The sequence below is a fragment of the Chelonoidis abingdonii genome, chromosome 6 (genome assembly GCF_003597395.2).
Source record: "Chelonoidis abingdonii isolate Lonesome George chromosome 6, CheloAbing_2.0, whole genome shotgun sequence".
NCBI lineage: Eukaryota > Metazoa > Chordata > Testudines > Testudinidae > Chelonoidis > Chelonoidis abingdonii.
In genome coordinates this window covers 121,790,475-121,812,770 of record NC_133774.1, presented here as the reverse complement: position 1 = coordinate 121,812,770, position 22,296 = coordinate 121,790,475, and the positions used below count along the sequence as shown (strand labels likewise).

At 43.0% G+C, this 22,296-nt stretch overlaps 1 protein-coding gene across 1 annotated transcript in view; it reads left to right on the top strand.

The window, feature by feature from the left end:
- Positions 1-12,690: 12,690 nt before the first annotated feature.
- Positions 12,691-22,296, top strand: part of LOC116828369 (atrial natriuretic peptide receptor 1-like) — a 44,094-nt gene continuing 34,488 nt past the window's right edge. The window contains exons 1-5 of the mRNA XM_032786537.2: positions 12,691-12,744; positions 13,776-13,872; positions 16,857-16,989; positions 19,516-19,639; positions 21,797-21,901. Of these exons, the coding sequence (XP_032642428.1) occupies positions 12,691-12,744; positions 13,776-13,872; positions 16,857-16,989; positions 19,516-19,639; positions 21,797-21,901 (513 nt within the window). The remainder of the gene's footprint in view (positions 12,745-13,775; positions 13,873-16,856; positions 16,990-19,515; positions 19,640-21,796; positions 21,902-22,296) is intronic.

Below are 22,296 nucleotides of genomic sequence, written 5' to 3'. Positions count from 1 at the left end.
ACTTATTTAGATATTGGGCCATGCCTAGGTTATCCTTAACCTCCATTCCATCCTCAGTGTATAGCGGCCCCACTTCTTCTTTCTTTGTTTTCTTCTTATTTATGAGGCTGTAGAACCTTTTACTATTGCATGAGACACAACAAAGCCACCTACTATTCTCAGTAGGTGGCTTTGTTGTGTCTCATGCAGGCTGGAAAACTTACTCCATCTCTGAAGGGAAAGATCAGCCACTGCTAGCTGACTGACCAGAATGGTTCCCAGAGTCCCTAGCTCCAGGAATGATTGGCATGCCAGGGAGAGTCATGGGGACTCGAATATGTACATTGGAACAGAAGGTTCCCTTTCATCTCAGGCTGGTCTGTGTCTGAGACTAACTAGGGCATGTTTCAAATCACTTTCTCTTTGATGCAGCACTTATGAAAGCACTGTTTGTTATAATGCTATTATAAGACAGGTTCTTATGGCCACATGGAACCCCCTTGAAATGAATGGGGCTCTTGACAAGTGCAGACCCCCGTCCATACAGAGCAGCTTGCAGGTACAGAGCCTTCATTTTACATGAGATGAAGGGAGGGAATTGGAACCATCTGGTGTAAATAAGTGTAGCTCCATTGACTTGAATGGAGCTATGTCTGTTTACATTAGCTGACAATCTGGACTCTTGTCTGTTCCTGATTGTAATACACCACTGAAACCTATAGAACTATTCTGCATAAATAGCAGATAAGGAGGGTGTCTACACTGTTCCCATATCTCTTTTCTCTATAATCTGTCTATTTTAGCTATTCCTCTAGCATTCATCACTGGTATATCTACAGTGGTCATTTAGATTTGCACAGTGATGTCCACAGACATCTCAATAAAAGATTCCACTCTTCATCTACCCCAGGGTCCTGCACGCTTTGCTTTTTAATTGTTTTTCTTCTCCTTCAATGTTACTGTAATTATAGCCAGATCTACACCTCGTATAAATTGGTGTGTTTCCATTGACTTCACAGGAGCTATGCTGATTTGTTTATTCTTTGATTTTGTTAACACCTATTTAACTGCAGTGCCTAATAGACCCTTGGGTGAAAGAATATGTTTGTTTTTTAAGCTTCAACAGTCCCATCCCTTCAATTACCTTGTAAGTTCACAATGCACATCTCTGAGACTACCCCAAAAGGTCTCCAGCAAAACCTGGAAAGATCAGACTGGACATGCCTGACATTTCTAACGTAAAAAACAAGCAGAAGGAAACAATGCCTTTCCTCTCATCATAAAGAAACAAAAATAGGTACCCGCTCAAAAGGGCCTGATTCGCCACTCCCTTTCACAGATTTGAGGTCTGTGTGACTTCACTGACTCCAATGCATTTGATGACTTTAATAAAATTGATAAAAGTAATGGGAGAATGAGGCCAATGATTTTAAAAAATCCTTTGCAGGTCACCTTTAAGAGAATTAACCAACAAAAGCAATTGCAAAATTCACTTAAAGGTTCCTGAAAACTTTCGGCTTCATCCTATGGTTTCTCTGTTTTCTCTTCCATGGGAGTTCAGCACAAGTTGTTGCAGAATCAAATCCTTAATGATTTGGCCTGAGGAAGTCAAAGAAACCTAGTGGAATTAGATGCTCAGCTTTCATTGAATTGCCAGTGCTATTTGGATGCCTAATTCCCTTAGGCTCCTGTGAAAATCCCAGTCTTATGATGTGCCAAATTGCCATTGAATCCAAGCACTATATGGACCAATCATGCAAGGCTCGGAGGGTGGCCATGGAGGTGCTAAGTGCCCTTAGCCTGCAGTGAAATCCTTCTGAAGATAAGGTTTGAGATAAATCTAGCATTGTGGCCTCACAGGGAAAGGCTATGTAATATCCAGATGAAAGCATGCAATCAGTGATCTACAATGACTGTGCCCCATGCCAAATCACCCATATCATTTGCCTACTCCAAGACCACTCAAAAGCATTTAGAGCAGGAGTTCTCAAGCTTCACTGCCTTGTGACCCCATCTGCTAACAAAAATTTCTACACGATCCCAGAAGCGGGGACCGAAGCCTGACCCAGCCCAAGCCTGGGCCAAAGCCAAAGACCAAGGGCTTCAGCCTCGAACAGGGGTCCTGTAACTTGAGCCCCGGGCAGTGGGACTCATGCTTTGGCTTCAGTCCCAGGCCCCAGCAAGTCTAACGCTAGCCCTGGCAACCCTATTAAAACAGGGTCATGACCTAAGTTCCCTATAAGCTGCACTGTCATGCAACAGCCTATTTAGCACCATGCAGGCATTTCTCAGTCCCAACCTGGCCCAGCTCCCAACCTGCTGTTTGAGGGGTGCCCCTCCTCTGGCCTCAACTCAGTCAGCCTGCGGCCCAGACCTGCTGCAGCTGGGGTGCTGTGCAGGGCCGTTGCAAGGATGTTTCACGCCCTAGGAGAAATTCCACCTTGCGCCATCCCCAAGCCCCCACCCAGAGGCACCCCCCCGCACTCTGAACCCCTCATTTCTGGCTCCATCCACCCCCCCCTGCGCGGCAACTCCACACCTCCACCCTGAGGTGCCCCCCCTCTCCATGGCAGCTCCCCGCCCCCCACCCTGGGTAGGCAGTAGAAGTGAAGCAGCCATGCGTGCTCGGGGAGAGGTGGTGGTAGGGGTGAACTGGGGCGGTGAGTTCCCCTGTGTGCTGCCCTCCCTTTACTTGCTGCAGCAGCCCTCCCTGCGCTCCCCTGCCCCAGTTCCCTCCGACTAAATGCGGCGGCAACCAGGGTGGTCGAAGATCCAGCCACCGCTGTCGCTGCTGAAGGAAAATGGTGCCCCTCAAATCCTAGCGCCTAGGTAACTGCCTATGGGTCACCTAAATGGTTGCACCGGCCCTGGTGCGTGGCCTGACTCCAGAGCAGCCCAGACCAAGCTGCGGCTGGGACAGCGCAGCCGGCCTGGACCGAGACGGTAGCCGGAGTGGCCTGAACAGCCTTCTCCTGGCCTGGACTGCTGGGGTATTTTTTTCTTTTTGTTTTATATAAAATTTACCTTTTTATATATAATTGGATTGGTTTTTTGTGTCCTAAGAGGTTTGTGCACATGTTGTTTAATGAGCTGGTGGACAACAGCTGATTTCCTTTGTTTGTTTCTCAGCTCTTCCCCACGGGGGGGGTGGTGGGTGTGTGGTGGTGAAAGGGCTTGAGGGTACCCCACAGGAAGGAATTCCCAAGTTGCGCCTTCCTGTATTCTCAAAGGGGCTTTTGCACTTTGATGGTGTGGCAGCATCTACCCTGCCAAGGTCAGAGAAATAATGCCTCTTTTACCTGTAAAGGGTTAAGAAGCTCAGTAAACCTGGCTGACACCTGACCAGAGGACCAATAAGGGACAAGATACTTTCAAATCTTGGTGGGGGAAGTTTTTTGTTTGTGCTCTTTGTTTTGGGGGTTGTTCGCTCTTGGGACTAAGAGGAACCAGACATCAATCCAGGCTCTCCAAATCTTTCTGAATCAGTCTCTCATGTTTCAAACTTGTAAGTAACAGCCAGGCAAGGCGTGTTAGTCTTCTTTTTGTTTTCTCAACTTGTAAATGTTCCTTTTTGCTGAGAGGATTTTACCTCTGTTTGCTGTAACTTTGAACCTAAGGCTAGAGGGGTTCCTCTGGGCTATATGAATCTGATTACCCTGTAAAGTATTTTCCATCCTGATTTTACAGATGATTTTTACCTTTTCTTTCTTTAATTAAAAGCTTTCTTTTTAAGAAACCTGATTGATTTTTCCTTGTTTTAAGATCCAAGGGGATTGGATCTGGACTCACCAGGATGGTGGGGGGAAAGGAGGGGATGGTTAAATTTCTCCTTGTTTTAAGATCCAAGGGGTTTGGATCTGTGTTCACCAGGGAATTGGTGAAGTCCCTCAAGGCTACCCAGGGAGGGGAAAGGTTTTGGGGGGACAGGAAGTGATCCAGACACTGAAAATTCTGGATGGTGGCAGTGATACCAGATCTAAGCTAGTAATTAAGCTTAGAAGTGTCCATGCAGGTCCCCACATCTGTACCCTAAAGTTCAGAGTGGGGAAGGAAATTAGTAAGAACAATGCCCCTTTCCCTTTTAATGTCACCCCACAGCCCTTCTGTTCCTTCACAGTCTGTTATCCTCTCACAGAGCCCCGAGTGTTAGGGCTGTCAGTATTTCTCAGTCAGATTAGCTTAACGGTTACCATCATTCCAACTAAACCAACATCTAAAGATCTCCAAAATGACAAAAATCACAGCTATTTTTCCTGTTAAACCATGAAAATCCTGGAATTAATTCCTTCCATGTCAGCGAGGAATTCAATGTGTGTTCCTTTACAGAAGAAGTTTCTTCCTAAGGACATTCCTGTCTCCTACTCAGCATCTCACACTATAAATTAATATTCAGGGTTTTGCTTGTTTGTTTTGTTTTTCTAATTTTTTAGTGAGTTAAATACTGTGTTAAAGGAATGGATAGACCATCCTGGAGATTAAAGTCTCTACTGTAGCATCAGGACCAACTTCCACACGATGCCTCACTCATATGAAAAAATCAGCTGTAACAGTGAGAGAGTAGATCAATATCCTGGCAAATTCAATACATGGCTAAGACTGTCTACGAGGATGCCAGATAGTACCAGCTGTGGTCACAGTTTTTGTGATGAAGGTGAGGGAATAGATTTAGGTCACACATTTATTTTATGTTGTGACCGAATCCCTGGGCAGCCAGCTGAGGTCACTCAAGTACGGGTAAACTTCAAAGAATGGGGCAGACAAATCCCCCAAGCTGGTGGATATTCCAGTACTTAGGGCTTGGCTAACACTTGCAAGTTAAAGCGCTTTAAAGCAGCGCTGGGTGCCCTAACTCCCGACCCATCCACACTGGCATCAAGGCACGTAATGCACTTGACTTTGCAGCTGGAGCACTCCTGGTAATCCACCTCCATGAGAAGCGTAAAGCTGCTGCAGCCAGGCTGAAACGCACCTGGCATCATTTGAACAAAAAGTGTTGCATTGCTCCTCTGTGACTGGCCTCTGAAATGTCCCATAATCCCTTGAAGTCAAGCGGCCACTCTGGTCATTGTTTTAAACTCCGCTGCACGCATGGGAAAGAATGTCAAGAATCTCAAAAGGGTTGGACAGATTTGCATTGGCATCCACCCTCAACTTAGCATAAGCCCACAGCAGCTTGGGATGGTGATTTTATCAGCTCTGGGATCCCCAATTTCTTCGTTATTGGGGCAGGAGGAAAAAAAAGTTTGTCACCATGATTGTGTGAATGGGGAGCTGTGGGACTGCTTTGTGACAGAAATGACTCAACCTCAGTTGGTGGTACTTGCTAGAACAAGGGACATGGGTTCCAAAACCCACTGAATTGAGAGAGGTGGGGACAGGTATCTGTGCCTGGTGGTTCAGTCTCCTTGTGGAGCCAGATGCACCAGTTCCACCCTCCTCTCTCCACTGTGGAATGTCAGAGTTGACTTTTTATTCCCTTAAGAATCTAGATACAGGTTACTGAGCTGAACTCACTTTGGGCAAATGGTGCACTAGCACTGGGGCTCCCCTACTATGTGCTGAGATCACTAAGAGTTGAAATCACAAAAGAGCTGAAATTACTGAGCTGGGAGCACTGAGTACTGTGCTAACTAGTGGGGGGAGCCTGAAGCTATACTGCAGAACAGAGCAGCTGGCGGAGTGGAGCAGTTTTGTGGGGATGGCTGGAGCGGACCACGGGACAGCTGGTGGAGCGGAGCGGCTGGCAGAGTGGAGTAGCTGTGGAACGGGTGGAGTGGCCCACAGAGCGAGCGGAGCTGAGCAGTTTGCAGGGACAACTGGAGCAGCTCACGGGGCAGCTGTTGGAGCGGAGCAGTTTGTGAGGACGGCTGGAGGAGCAGAGTGGAGCGGCTGGTAAGGGGAGCAGTTCGTGGAGAAGGCGGAAGCAGAACCCACGGAGATGCAGGGCAGTTGGCCCTGGACCACGTAAGGTGCCCCTTTCACCAGGCTGGGGGGAGGGACCTCTACAGATAGACTCTTGAATTCTGGGGTGGCATTGACCAGAGACTTTTGGGTTGTTGGACTTTGGAGTGATTGGACTTAAGACCCTAAGGGGAAAAGGACATTGCCAAATGTACTTGGGGGTATGGGTTTTTTGTTTATGGTTTGTGTTATAACTCTGTTTGTGGTGTTTCTCCAATGGGATGCCTGCATTGATTCCTTCCTTTATTAAAAAGGTTTTGCTACACTCAGACTCCGTGCTTGCGAGAGGGGAAGTATTGCCTCCTAGAGGCGCCCAGGGAGGGTGTGGTATGTAAGTGTCCCAGGTCACTGGGTGGGGCTCGAGCCGGTTATGCATTGTGTTACTGAAACGGAACCCCTGGATACTGAACCCGGCCCTTGTTGCTGGGTTGCTGTCTGTCTGAACTTACAAGACTGCATGCTGACACATCTCTCAGCACCCCAAAAAACACACTGTCCTCCCCCAAAATACAAACCACACTTGCCTGTCACACCCCCACCCATGCCACCCATTTGAAAAGCACATGCTGCAGCCACTTGCACACTGAGATAGCTACCACAATGCACTGCTCTTTGTAGCGTGCAAAGGGGCTGCTAATCGCGGCCACACCACTGCGCTTGCAGCTAATTGTTGTAAACACACGGCAGCATTTTTCCCACTGTGGTCTCCAAAGGCTGGTTTAACTCCCAGCACTCTACATACCCAGGTGTAGCCATGTCCTTAGATTTACCAAGCCAGCACAAAACAGCTTCTTTATTATCCCACTGGTTACAACACAGTTCCCTTAAAGTAACCCAGCCTTAGGCCTCCACCCAGATACCAAAGTCAGTATGATGAAAGTTACTGAAAATCATATTCACCATATAAAAAAGTTCTACCAATCCCAAAGGATTGGACACATTACCTCCCAGGTTAATAAATATTCCAGATCTTACCTAAATACACACTTACAGCCAAGTCTTATTAGCTAACTAAAATTTATTTAAAAAGAAAAGAGAGAGAGAGAGTATGGTTAAAAGATCAATATACACATAGACACGAGTTCAATTCTTGAGGATCAGATTCATAGCAGAGATGGTGAGATTTGTAGCTGCAAAGAGTTTTTAGAATTTAGTCCATAGATTATAGTCCAATGTCCAATATCATTTCAGAGTGTTCCAGTTTAGGACTAGAATCTCAGGCCTTATGGCTTAAGCTTCCCCTGCATGAAGCCTCAAGCAGATCTGAGATGACAGAATCAGGACCCCAAAATCTTTTATACAATTTCAGGCCTTCTCTGACAGGCCTGAGTCCCTCAGCTTGAAATGGGCAATCAGGGTGACTTTGAAGTAAGTCCATCACCAGTAATTAGTTATACAAATTAACATAAGGCAATTCCCTGTTTTTTCCATGATTCGCAGGTGATTGGATACACATTTCAAAGAGAGATGAATACAGAAATATCCTGTGTTTACAGTTCATTTAAATGCTAGGGTGTTCTTTTGATCTCCGAATTAACAGAATACAGCATAGATGGGGATTGTTAATTACGTTGTTCACCACCACCCATATATATGTAAATACACAAAACCACAAACATTATTTCCCCATGTCTTAAGGGTTGAATTTGAGTCATTCATCCTGCAGGATGCTTTACTCTTTCTGGTCATGTGTCACATATGTACAGAAGCAAAGAACTGTCAGACGGAAATGTCCTCCAGCTGCCACCACCTAGGACTGAATTTGATCTACCAAACTGGAGGTGAAGAGGAAGAATAGTCTTGTGGTTAAGACACTAGGGGGGTGGTTTGGAAGATCCAGGCTCCATTTGTGACTCTGTCACAGACACCCTGTGGGATCTTATTCTCCTACCCTTTAGTTTGTCTTGTATATTTAGACTGTAAGCTTTTCAGGGCTGGGACTCTCTTACCATATATTGTACAGTGCCTAGCACAATGAGGCACTAATCTGAGATATGACTTGCTCTGCCGCTGGATTTATGGGTGACCTTGGGCAATTTGTTTCACCTCTCTGTGTCTCAGTTCTCCATCTGTAAAATCAGGATAATTATACTTACCTTCTTTGTGAAGCACTTTGAGATCAATGGCCAAAAAAAGTGTTGGATCAAAGCTAGATATTATTATTGTTATTGTTGTTGTTAATTGTTGGTGTGGCATACTAATGCAGGTGCAAGTCTAAATCGTTCTGAAGTCTATAACTACACATTATATTTATGTACATGATATCCTGGGTGCTAGTATTGTATATTTACCTTCTTTGTTTTGTTCAGGTTTTCCACAGTCTTGAATTTCCTTAATTATCTCTTCACAAGCCCTTATTTTGAGCTGTCATGTTGGCTTACTGCCTGTCAGCTTTATTCCTTTGTGTAAAACATGTACTGTTTGCAAGCCTGATTAAGTACTCAGTTCCTTCTGCTACAGTTGAGTTAAACTGTCGTCAAACATTAATCAACTAAAACCAAGATTTCAGATCTCTTGGAACAACTGGGAACCTTTGTGGATTTGTTTTTATTTCTAATTCTAAAGCTATGGTTGCTTCTTTCCTTTGAGCATCCCCAGGGCAACCTTCCACCCCCAAACACACACGTTTGAGAGAGAGAAATAAATAAGCTGCATGTTCAAAGCCCAAATCCACACAAGCACCTAGGCGTTTCAGATTTTGGGTGGAGTATCCCAATGCCTGACCTTTAGGCATCCAGCCAAATCCACAAAGTCTGAGTTAGGTGCCCAGGCTACCTATACAATGCATGGAGAGAGATAATGGCCGAAGAATGGGACCTACTAAAGCCACATGCTGGGTGGTGAGCTGTTTAAGCCTAGCCAAAAGCAGAGGTTGAGGAGAAGGGTGTCCCCTAGATCTCGCCCTTGTCAGGGAGTTAAGCACCTGAGTCCGGGTGGGAGGGAAGCACCTATCTCTGGTTGGGATTCACAGCTGGGAAAGCTCTCCTGGAGTCAAACTGTTTCTTGCATGAATGGTGGAAGCTCACGCCTAACTCTGCACAAAATATATAAGAGGGTGTGGGGGCGAGGTAGTGACAAATGCCTCCTTCTCCCTTATAACTTTCACCTAGTGGTTAGGTCACTCACTGGTGATGTGGGAAACGCCAGTTCATTTTCCTCCTCTACCTAAAGAGAACGGATTTCAGTATGAGTTTTCCACCTCTCAGCTGAGTGCCCAAACCACTTTGCTCTGGGATAGTCTGATATAGGCCTCTTGCAGTCTCATGTGTTGAAGCTGTTCCACTGTCTATAAATACTGAAATAATATGGAGTGGGGCAGAGAGAGTGAGCATGTCTTTGTAGTCCTGTGGTAGGGCACTCACCTGAGAAATGGAAAACCCATATTCAGATTCCTTCTCCCCATAAGGAAGAGGGAGGAATTCTCAGGGTTTCCCACATTCAAGGTGAGTGCGCTAATGGTCAGGCTAAAGGTTATATGGGGGAGCAGCTGCTGCTGCTGCTTTGTGTAGAGTTAGGCATGTTTTGAGAATGCTGGCCAGTCAGGCCCTGCAGGTGAGATAGATGGGGGAGTGCATTCCTCAATCAGGTGAAGATAGTCACTGGGGCTTAGGACTGAGATAGATGCCTTGACTGAGGCGTTATGTGCATGCCAGGCAATGGAAATACAGACACTGAGAGGACCTTCATGGCAAAATTTAGGTGCCTCCAGAGTGAGATGGCAACTGAACAGGTGTTTGGATTAAATTTTGGACTTAAAACTGAGGATTAAAGTCATCCTGTGGATCTGGGCCCAACAGTGCATTCATGAGCATGGCTGTGATCCCCCAGTGCTCTTGATACCTAATCCTGTGAGATGTTCAGCACCTTCTGCAGGCTGAGATGAAAGAGCGTGGCTGGGAGGCAGCCTGGGCTCAACTGCTGGGGGGAGGAAGCGGGGCTCCAGCTCACTTTGACCCTGGTCCTGCAGCAGGACCCAGATGGGGGGTGGCTCGCTGCCGCCCCAGTTGCCAGGGACAGGGGTGAGAGAGCCAGAGTTCCCCCCCGCCAGCATGTTTCTGGCTCGCTTGGCTTCTGTCCCTGGCTGCTAGGGCGGTAGCAGGCTGCTTCTGCCCGGGCCCTGCTTCCTCCAGGCAAACCCAGGCAGAGAGAGGGTTGCCACTGCCTCCCAGCCAGGCTCCCTCAGGCAGATGTGGCTCTGTTCTGCTCCTTGCCTGGCTGCCAGGGAAAGCAGCCAATTTAGCCAAAGGTGTGAGGGGGAGACACAGGGATAGAAGGTAGAGCCCCTCTCCCTCCCTGCCCCTGGCAGGCCAATCTGGGGGGGAGGCACTTGACCCCCCCATGTCCCTCCCCCAGGATCAAGACCCAATTTATCCACTTAATATGCAAATTACCCCAATCTATTAAGTCTTTAAAATATGTATCTGCCAAGAAACATGTAAGAAATCTAATCACATTTGTGAATCTAGCTGTCACTATTATTTGTGTTTCAACTGCATCTAGAGGTTCCAGCCAAGAATACCATTCTGCCCGGCATTGCCCATAGTGAGAGAAGGTCCTTGACTGGAGCAATCTGCAATCTAAATCGACAGGACAGATAAAGAGTGGGAGGGGAAACAGAGGCACAGAGAGCTGGATTGACTTGCATAAGGCCAGTGGCTCAGCCAGGAATAGTGTTCCAGGCACACATTTCAAAAGGATGTAAGTGATTTAGGACCCTCAATCCCATTTCCCTAAGTCCCGTTGACTTTCAATGAGAAAGGCATCAAAATCTCTGGAAAATGGACTGTGGGCTCCTAAATCACTTAGATGACAAAAATGTTACCTTAGGTCTCCTAATACCAGTCCAGTTCCCTATGCATTGGACCACACTGTCTCTCTTCAATGAATGCTGTACAACCCCTAAACGCAGCCTTGCTGAATACACAGCAGTCCAGCTGATGCTGGCACGTATCACTTGCCTGAAGCTGAAGTTCTAATCATTCCATTTGCAATGGCATTTGAAGCAGCAGGAAGCTCAATCTATACCCAAGTTAAAACTGTACTTTTCTGTGTGCTGTTGTTCTGGCCTAAAGCCACTAGGCGGGAGTAACAGAACAAGCCAAACACTATTAATTACCCTTTCTTTTACATGTGACTTCAACAGTGAAAGCTGCAGACTAAATGTTGGTATCTGCAGAATTATAAATATTCCAAAATTTGAATCTACTGGTATATTTCAACTAAATCCTCTAAGGTAAATCTTCTAAGGAAGCACAATATGTATGTTAAAATACATCACAAACTTCCTTCAGCAATATTTATAAACATTGTTATTTTTTTCTGCAAACATTTATATGCATGTTGCTTTGTTCAAGAATATTGAGTCTCATGAATGCTGGTGTGAATGTGTCCACATAAAGATTTACACGGGACTTACTCAAACATCGATCTTGAAATCTCTTTAATTACCTTCTGTTTTATTCTAAAAGTTAGCCATCCAATTAGGAAACTGAAGCAGTGCCAGGTGACCTAAGTGACCAGCTGCGCGCCACAAATAATGACTAGTTAATACCCAAAGACATAGCAAGCAGTTTGCAAACAACCCATAGACATAGATATGTAATTCCATTGAATTCATTGAAGTCACTATACGTTTCTTTTTCCATTGAATCATTCAGAGGCCCTTTAAAGGGACCAGTCTGAATGACAACAGAACAGTATTGTTGTGACTGGTGTCACTAAATGAAGTCAATGGTTCTCTGCTGATTCACACCAGCAGAGGAGCTGGCTCTGCTAATGATAATCAAAACAGCTTTGAGTGACAAATGACAAGTTAAGTTAATAAAAATCAGTCTCTTTACAGATAACTTGCAACCAGAATAAGGAGCAAAACACACAGGATAAACACTCCTACTGTATACAAATCTCTGTTTTTTTAAAGATAAACAGCGCTATGTGTGAAGTATGTTGTTGAGATTTCTCTCAAGGCCCTTTTTTCTTTTCACCGTCAGGTATGAATTTGAATTCTGAGATTGCCCACACAAACTTTCTCTTAAGAATTTCCAACCCTTAGGTGGCCAAATTTCATTCTGAGCTATCGGGCTTGCAGTCAGAATTTAAAGTGAAACACAGAGTGAAACTGAGTGCAGCAGAAATGAGCTTTAGTATAGCCCTAGGCCCACCAAATCAATAGATAGCATACTGCCTGTGCAGAAGCAGGGTGTTAGGAAACACGGTTATTGGGCTGAATGCAGGGGTAACTGGGTGGAATTCTATGACTGGGGTTATGCAGGACGTCAGACTAGATCAGATTGGTCCCTTCTGTGCTTAGAATCTATGAATCCATTTTACCCCAGACCCAGCCTGTATTTTTCTGCAACTGTCTTATCTGCCCTCCAGGGAAATTTCCTAACAGGGAACAGAGAAGACCTGAGGGTCAGAAGCAACACAGGTGAGGGACTAAAGTCCTCACACTCCCGTTCCTTCCCAGTGCTGAGGGGAGAGAAAACACTTCCCTCAGTGCCTGGGCATTTGGAGGGGAGCTGCTCTGTGGCTGAGATGACAATCTGCTCCCTCCCCCCAGGTGCTAGGGATAGGGGGGAGATTCCCACTCCACAAAGGGATGGGGAAAGGAGGGAAGACAAATAACTGCAGCAGCTAGAGCACTGATAAACCTCTGGTTGGCTGGAAACCTGTAGGGAGGGAAGAACCTAGCTGAGCTGCAACAGCAGCAGCCCTGAAGCTAACTGGGCTTGATGCCTATTTGGGACCATGGGAGCTGCCAAAACACTTGTCCCTGGGCTCCAAAACCTCCTCAGTTTACTGGTAGGTAAACTGCATAGATCCTGCTCCTATATGGTGCATAGTCAAGAAATTAATAATATTTTATTGCAGTGGTTGCTGTTAATACTTCCTAATTACAGATTGTTCCTAATATAGTCTATTTCACTAATATAGATAGAAACAATTGGTTCTACTCTCTTCTACTCCTATGTAGAAGACTAATGACAGAATCTATTAGAAGAAAATATTCTATTCTGCTAATATATAGGAAAATAATTAGAAGAATATGTTGGATCCTATTTTACTAAATGTATGGAACAATAATTAGAGAATACATTTGAAGACTATATTCTATTCTATTTACTGTTTTACTAATATGCAGAATATATGAGAAGAATATATCATATTGTATTTTATTCTAATCTTCCAATATATAGACTAGCAGAATATATTAGAAGAACATGGTCTATCATATTCTTTTACTAATACCAAGAAAAACAGCAGACTATATTACTCTATTCTATTCTAGTATATAAAGTGAAATATAACTCATAATATATCCTGCTGTTTTTCTGCTATATACTTTGAGTCCCATCAGTTGATGAATATATTCTACTTTTATTAATAGAACATAGTTGCATTAATAAAATACTATTAAGAAAAAATAGGTTCTAAAAAAAAGTCAGTATAACTCATGTTATAAAACATGTTTATATTTATTTTATTAAGGGTATTTTATATAAAAATTATTTAAAATTAAAAATAAAAGGAAGAGAAGATTTGGCTGGAGCATGACATTTAAAAAGCACACACGCTGAGCTCTGTTTAAACCTAAAGTACAACTGGATTAGCTGAGTTTCTCTTATTGTTTTAGAAATAATTTTTTGGGGGGGAGGGGGAGGAGCATGTGAGAATATAATGAACCTGTAATCTAGTTTCTGAGCATTTAGGTTATTCCTGCTGTGATCTTTGTTCCAGAAAGTTGGAGAGACTTCTTATATTAAGAGAACAGACTTTGTAGACACAAATTCCTCTGTTTTACCGGCTTATTTGGTATGTTTTTTCCATGGCAGGTGATATTAGTGGACGGGTGGCACGACCTGGATAACAGTGACTATGATTGCTGGCCCCTGGAAAAACCAGATGAGTATAACATGCTGGACTGTGGAGGTGAGCGGGTCCCACAGTTGCTCAGGGAAGATCATCTCTGCCTGCTAGGAAAATGGATGAGAACATGAACATTTAAGTAATCAGAATAATTCCTAATACATCTCAGGTCTCAAACCCAGTGGAAAATATTTCAGTCAGCAGCAACGTCTCTTTCCAGATGAATTAAGTCAGGAAAGTGGCCAGCACACATACACTTCAGAATAAATATTTGTCTGGAGCATATCTGTTCCAAAGGGAACATAATTAAGATGATTAAAAAAGAATGAAATCATTATCTTCAAGCAAGGAATTTTGTTTGACATTAGAAAAAAATAATGCAGCCTAAACAAAACAAAACAAAGCAAACAGCTCTGCATTGCAGCCAGATTGTATTTAGTACTTGGTTCAATTATAGTGTGCCAGCTCCAGATTGGATGGGATTCATTTAAACACTAAGCTAAAAAGTGGAGCCTCTCCTTATGTATTTTCATGCTTTGATTTCCCCGGCCCCAACTTCTATTCAATAGAAACAAATAACTAATCTCAGATCTTTATACACTTACGTATAATACTTTAAAAGATGAGTTTCTAGTGCAAAAGAATCAGAAATGTAAAGGCTACTTGTTTGAAACTTTGAAACTCAAAGTGTTTTTTTTTTGTTTAGGAGTAATCAGAAATAAGAAGCTAAATAATTAATGCAAATAAACGGTTATATAAATGCTGGAAAAGGTTAGGATGAAATATAACATTTGATGTACTGCTGCAAAGAGAAATAACAGGACCCAATCCTACAAGCTATAAAAAACTGGTAAAACTCCCATCGAAGTCTGTGTACAGACCGTAGGCTCAGGCTCAGAATGTAACATAATAGTGTTAACATTGCCTCAAAGTTCAGATTAAATGGTGAAGTTCAGAGAATATTGACTATAAACTGGACATTCTCCATCTTGGCGTGTTTAGCATCTCTGTTATCCACGATTAAAACAGCTGTTTGTTTCAAGAAAGTCAATTGCATTAGCAAAGTTACCAGTGAACCAAAATGCAAAATGAATGTAATAGGAAAGAAAGAGCAGGAAGGGGAGGGGAGCTAGAGTTTTGTTTTCCCCAACCCTGAAGAATAACTAATATGTGCCCTTTGTAACCAATTTTAGAATGATCTTTAAACTTTGTACAGTTTCTGTAAAATACCTTTACCTGCTCCTAGAACAGGGGTTCTCAAACTGGGGGTCGGGACCTCTCAGGGGGTTGCAAGGTTATTACATGGTGGGGGTTGCAAGCTGTCAGCCTCCACCCCAAACCCCGCTTTGCATCCAGCATTTATAATGGTATTTTATATACATATAAAGGGCGGGGGGATAGCACTTAGAGCCTTGTTGTGTTAAAGGGGTTACCAGGACAAAAGTTTAAGAACCAATGTCCTAGATGCGGATGAAAACTGAGTTAGAGACACATATTATGGCTCTTATTGCTATAAATTAGAAACAAACACTAGTTCTTGGTGTGCATATGTATCTATGTGTGAATAGAATTAAATAAAGGGATTTCCTGCTGTTGTGAATCTTTTTCAAGGAAATAAAACCTTTTACTCTAAGAAATTTATTTGACCTCTCACCTAGCTGCCATGAAATACTCTCAACCTAAACAATTATTTTACCTTTTTATAATTTGTGAAAATCTGGCTAGAATAATATATAAAGTGAGCTTTTTTTTGTCTTTTCTATTATATTCATTATTAATGATTTGTTATGATTGTTCCTCTAGTGCCGTTGACCCAAAAGGATTGTTTCTGTTATAATTAACCCTTTTATATCTGAAAAGGGAACTACGTGCAGAAGCAAATTGTTTAGATCACCAAGCGGTATGCAAAGGAAGAATATTGTGATAAAGGAAAACTCCAGTGTAATAAGTTCTAAACACATCTAATTATAAGGAAAAGGAAATCACTACAAAATAGTAACCCTTACTCACATGAGTAGTCCTGTTTAAGAAGACTACTTGCTTAAATAAGGACTATTCATGTGAGTAAGGGTTTTCAGGAATTGGCTTTGTGTGTACTAATGATTCCTACTACTTTGTTCAGTAATATACCCTCTGAGAAAGAAGGGCTGTATTTATGGCTTGACATAGCCAAGAGATTAATAAGACTCGGATTTTTCAGCTTGGAAAAGGGACTAAGGGGAGACAGGATAGAGGTCTATACAATCATGACTGATGTGGAGAAAGCAAATAAGGAAGTGTTATTTACTTCTTCTCATAACACAAACTAGGGTCACCAAATGAAACTAAAAGGCAGCAGGTTTAAAACAAACAAAAGAAAGTATTTTTTTCACACAATGCACAGTCGTCCTGTGGAATTCCTTGCCCAAGAATGTTGTGAAGGCCATGACTATAACATCATTCAAAAAAGAACTAGATACATTAATGGAGGATAGGTCCATCAATGGCTATCAGCCAGGATGGGCAGGGATGGTTTCTCTAGCCTCTGTTTGCCAGAAGCTGGGAATGGATGACAGGGGATGGGTACCTGGCATTGGCCACTGTCTGAAGACAGGATACTGGGCTAGATGGTTCTTTGATCTGACCCAGCATGGCCATTCTTATGTTCTTAACTGTTGCTAGCAGGAAAACAGTGTAAATCAGGAATAACTGCACTGAAGTCAGCTGAGTTACACTGGAGTGAAATTGATACAAGTCAGAAGAGGATCAGGCCCACCTAAGAAAAGAGAGTAGGGTTTGGTCCTAAGTTTCCACGTGCTCTGATTACTTAGCTTGCATACTGTAGGGGAAAAAAATCTAAAAACACTTCTTCTCCAATAGATCTTATTTTGGAACTACCTGTACACTATACATGGGGAACTCCTTTGGCCAGCAGTAATGACAGGAAGAATATTTATGAAATCATTTACATTTCAATTGGATTTCTTCTCCAGAACAATTTGTCCAGTTGCATATAGCTGTAGTAAGTTAACCAAACATGTTGACCCACAACTGTATGTTATTTCTAGGTCTTCAGATGGCCTGGGTCCAGAGACCTCCAGAAAAGGCTGTGAGTGGGGAGTTCTTCAATGTAACATATGCAGTCTTTGCTTCAGATCACTTTTACCACTATGCTGTGCAAAAGGGACTCCTTTCTCACAGGTACCACCTTCAGGTGCAGGTTTGTGTGTAGACAAAGTGTCAATGGATTAAGCTCCTCGGATTGGGTAGGCCACTGGTGTGATGAGACCACTGCCGAACTTGTTGACCAATAGTGTCTCATTGTTTAATTGTACTTCCCTTTGTGCTCTCTGTCCATCTGTTGTTTCTTGTCTTGTATTTATATTGTAAGTTCTCTGGAGCAGGGGCCTCCTTTTTGTTCTTTGTACAATGCCTGGCACAGTGGGGCCTTGGTTCATGACTGGGGCTCAAACATACTGTGGTAAGACAAGTAATAATGATAATATTCACCGCTGCTGAATAGTTGGGTGGTGCACGTGCTGTTATATTTGTTATTCATCTTTCCCATCCTCAACCCAGCCTGCTTGTTTCATCCCACTGTTATGTCTTACCTTTTGCATTCTGAGATCACTGGGGCAGGGATATGCTTGTTCAGAGTCTGGGACCCAACTTGGTTGTGGCCTATAGGTCTTGATATGAATAATAATACTAATAATAATTTTTAATGTCCAACACACACATTAACTACAGTATGGACCGAGGCCTGTGACTGCTGAAGTCAATGATAAATTTCTGATTTATTTCAATGGAGCCAGGATTTTCCTAATGTGTCTATATCAACACACTTACAGAGACTTCTACAAACGTAACGGTGTATAATAAGGCAAAATCGAGGGATTAACATGATGCCATTGGAAAGACAAGTGTAAAAGCTGAGCAGCTTGTGACATAGGATCACTGAGATGCATATTTAGGCTCCCGTCATGTACTGTGATCCATGCAGAGCAATGTAGGATTGGGGCCTTAACCTTATTTCACCATTTTCTATGTTGTTTTTTTATTTGGTGGGTTAAAAAAGATGGTAAATTAAAAAATTCAGATTACACAGAAAATGTTCCTGTGCCCTCCCATGTGTTCATTTCTACAAGGTTCGATTTGTGAGAGTAGTTCTTCAGAGAGAATGTTTTTTACATGTTCTTTACAATTTAAAGCTGATATTCAAGATTGTTGGGGGGGAGGAATTTTGACAGTATAGGTGGCTTTAATCATAAAGTTGTATTTCATTCATTTGGGTACTGAGGGCTTTTGGATAAACTTTAGTAATGATCTATAATAGTAATGGTAAAACTTTTTTTACATTTTCCCAAAAATATCTATAGCTATAATGTCATAGCAGTAAATTATAGTATTGTGATGACATAGCCATAAAATAAACTTTCTCCAGTAGCTGGAAGTAGGATTATTGCTACAGTCTTTCCAATGGGACTTGTGCTCATAAATGATTTAGGAATGCTTGAAAATCTCACTCTGAATGCATTAATAATACACACAGGTATCAAACATGCAAAGACAAGACCCTTAGGACCCAGTTCAACAAGATGCTTAAGTATGTGCCTTTCTTTAAACAGGGATGTAAGTCCCATTAGCATCAATGGGATGCTGCCTGGCTTTAACTACTTGATCCCAAGGCCATTGGAGTGGACAGAAATCATTCTATCGACTTCTCAGGGCTTTGTATTGTGCCCAGAATGAGGCAAGTACTTAAGTGCTTCGCTGAATGGAGATCTTAGAGTTTAGGGAGTAAAATGTTAACAAGTGCCCAGGGACCAGATTTTCAAAGGTATTTAGGTGCCTGAAGATGCATATAAGTGGCTAGTGGGATTTTCAAAAGTGCTGAGCAGGTCAGGTGCCTATCTCCAAGTTAGGAGCTAGGAGAAGTCAATGTGAGTTAGGTGCCTCTCCTGCTTCAGCACTTTTATGAATCCTACTAGCCACCTAACTGCATCTTTAGATGCCTAAACCCCTTTGTAAGTCTGCCCTTAAGACACTCTTGAAAAATTTACCCTAGGTGAACCTTAACTCTGTTCCCTTAAAATGTATTCTCCTTTTATAACACTACAAATTACTTGTCAGTTAATACAGTTTGCAATGGGATAAAAATTGTTGGTTTTTTCATAGAGCTTTGAATCTAGGAACAGTATACTATATAAAGTCTTTAGATTTTAAGTCTTAGTCATATCTACAAAGTAAGCCACACTTGAAAAATATCAGTTACATTGTTTTGAAGTAAAGAATGTTTACAATTGAATGTCCTGAAGTTCAGAGAGACAATCACTCATGTGAGATGGTGCAGAGACTGTAAGTAGAGATGGACATCATCAGAAGTGGCATGAGGATCTGAGCCAGGGGTTGTGTGGCCAAGATTCCCCATCTGGTGGTGGTGTCAGGGTGGAGGGCCAGGCTGAGGAGTCAGCAGCTGCTGGAGGATTAACAGCTGCCAGACCTTTTCTGCCTGGGACCAGATGGTGGCCCAGTTGACAGCAGAAATCCATTGCTGTGGGGCTATTTCCACAAACAGCAAAACCATATAAAGAAATAGCAGTGTGTCTCCTGCTATGTATATCTGTGCAATGTAAAGATCAGGACTTCATTACGTGCCCGTTAAAAATTTTTAGGAATGAGAAAGAATATAAAATCCTCTCTTTGTATTTTAAAAAAAATGGTTAGCAATGCTGCAGCAGCCAAGAAGTTCTGTGAAGAACAAGAGTGCCCTTCCAACTGGAAAGATGCAAACGAAGAGAACTGCTGCATCCATCACGCCAACATCCACTCGTGCCCTTTGGCCTTCATGGTTAGTACGTCGGGTGGGTCTGTTCTGCATGCGAGATGCGATACTTTAATAGCCAGGTCAACATAATGAAAAATGAAGGCCTAAAATTAGGCCCCTAAATCCATATTAGGGCCAGATCCAAAGTTCATTAAAGCCAACAGAAGGACTGCCATTGATTTCAGCAGACTTTGGAGCAGGCGAAACAGCGTGATTTTCAGAGGTTCTGAACATCCAGCAGTTTCCATTACAATCAGTGGGAGTTGCTCAGTGGCTTGCAGGGTTGGGCCCTATATGAACTGATTTTATCATATTTGATCAAGGTAGAAAAAGCATTCAAAGGCCAGACAATAAGCTCCTGATGGGTGACTTTGCCCTGCAAGAAGCATCCATTTCTTCTGGACTCTGTTAGGGTACTTGTATTCAAACAGACTGGGTGAAATCCTGGCTCACAGAAGTCAAGGCGGGTGTTTGTGCTAAATTGCAGAGGGGGAGAGTCTGTTCCTCTTCACTTTGCGTACTTACTATATTTAAAGTGATGGCTCCAGTTTAGTCTATTTGTATTTACGGAGGGACAGAGGGACCCATAGGACCAGAAAGGAGAGGAAGTTCTGCGAGAGTCCACTCATTACGTTTTAAATGTATTCTTTCAGCAGGAGAGAAGGCAGGTGTCTAGCCCATAAATCATGTTCATCTCACCCAGCTGCACCAAGGCCCCTGTGCCTCCACAGCAGCTGTAGCCCTGCTCCTTGTCAGCACAGCTCGATTGGAACCACTCTGTTAGGGATTCCCCAGCTGACTCCCCCTTAAATGAAGGGGGCTACAGAAATATCATCCAGCCTGTGGCTGTGTAATTTTTTGGCTGGAATCTCCATTGGCACTGCACAGCACAATATGCATCCTGTCAGCATGCCCAGTCCTCCCTCAGTCTGCCCACTGGCTGCCACCTCCCTCAGTATCACTCCTGTGTCCACACACCACCCTCTGTTGTGGAGGTGTTCTACCCCCAAATCCTTGTGGGGATGGTGAGATCTGTGAGTGATTCTAGCACAAAGGCACCACCCAGCCTCTTGCTTTTAAAGTTTGAAATATTTTTGAGCTTTCCTGCTTAGACAAGGCAAGCATCTATAAAATAGCCCCCATAGAGCAAAACTGCTGTAGGAAAGTGGGCTTGTGCTAGTGAGTGGATAATTACAAATAAAGCTCTTTCCATTAAGCAGGGGCTTTCAATACGGTGTCATCTTTTTAGGTAGAATCATAGAATATCAGGGCTGGAAGGGACCTCAGGAGGTCATTTAGTCCAACTTCCTGCTCAAAGCAGGAACAATCCCGAACTAAATCATCCCAGCCAGGCCTTTGTCAAGCCTGACCTTAAACCTCTAAGGAAGGAGATTCCACAACCTCCCTGGGTAACCCATTCCAGTGCTTCACCACCCTCCTAGTGAAATAGTGTTTCCTAATATCCAACCTAAACCTCTCCCATTGCAGCTTGAGACCATTACTCCTGGTTTTACCTCAGCTAGCATGAGCAATCCATTTCTTTTTTGCATAACGTATTTTAAAGTGCATGAACAGAAATCCCTGAATACATATCTGAAATTTAGCAAGAAAGATTAAGCCATTTAAAAACCCATGATCCTCAGACAGCCATTATAATTCTCACTGGCTGCAGCTGCTGAGAAATTAAAGTTGATGCAATCTTAACGAGAAATGCTTTGGAAATAAGAAGTTTCATGAAAGAGACACCATATCCCATAGTTGTCAAAAAGAAAAGAAAAAGGAGAGAAAGAGAGCTACAGTGAATCTACCATGTAGAGAATTAAAAATTGTGGACAAAATTCTACTTTTGGTTATAGTGAAGTCAATACAGAATAACCCCATTAATTTCAATAAAGTTACTCCAGATTTAGATGAAGACAGAATATGGCTCATGGAATTTGAGTGAGAATTTTGTGGAATTTTAAACTGGACTATCAGTCCATGTGCTCCTTTCCATTTGTTTGTGTTTTATTTTAGCTCACAATGGTGTCATTTATGACTGAGCATTTCATAATGAATAATACGTTGCTAGTTATTGGAATAAAGCACAAGGCCTCTGAAGAGCACTAAATTTCAGAGTATTAAGGCTTGGAATTTTCCTTGTTTTATTATCTATTGATATAACTACTCTGTTTGGTAAAGGGGAAAGGTGGAATATGTGGCCCGTGGATTCCAGATGATGGCCAGATATTTACTCACACCTTATCTACAGCTGGAAAAATGAGTCAGACAAACTGGACTGCCAAGGTATAGTACATTTACGGCATACTATGCTTTAGACCTTTTTCTAGCAGGCCAGATCCCGCAGTCCTTAGGTAGGAAATCCGCCCACTTATTTCATTTGGAGTTATGTGCATATAAAGGCTGCAGGATAAAGGCCTGATACTGCAAGGTGCTGAGTGCTTTCAGCTTCCAACTGACTTTACTGGGAACTGAGTGCACCTAGGATCTTATTTCCAGAGGACTGGATTTTACTTCTGCTTGTCTCACTTCTCTCACTTCATGGCAGCTCCGTGAGGTTCGCCAACATGTGTCAAAAACATTTATGGAAATAGCTGAGGCTATCTGCAGCCCAAAAGTCTTGGAAGAACATAGACTTTGCCTCTCCCAGAGGCTGACCTAGTCAACAGAACTGCATGTGC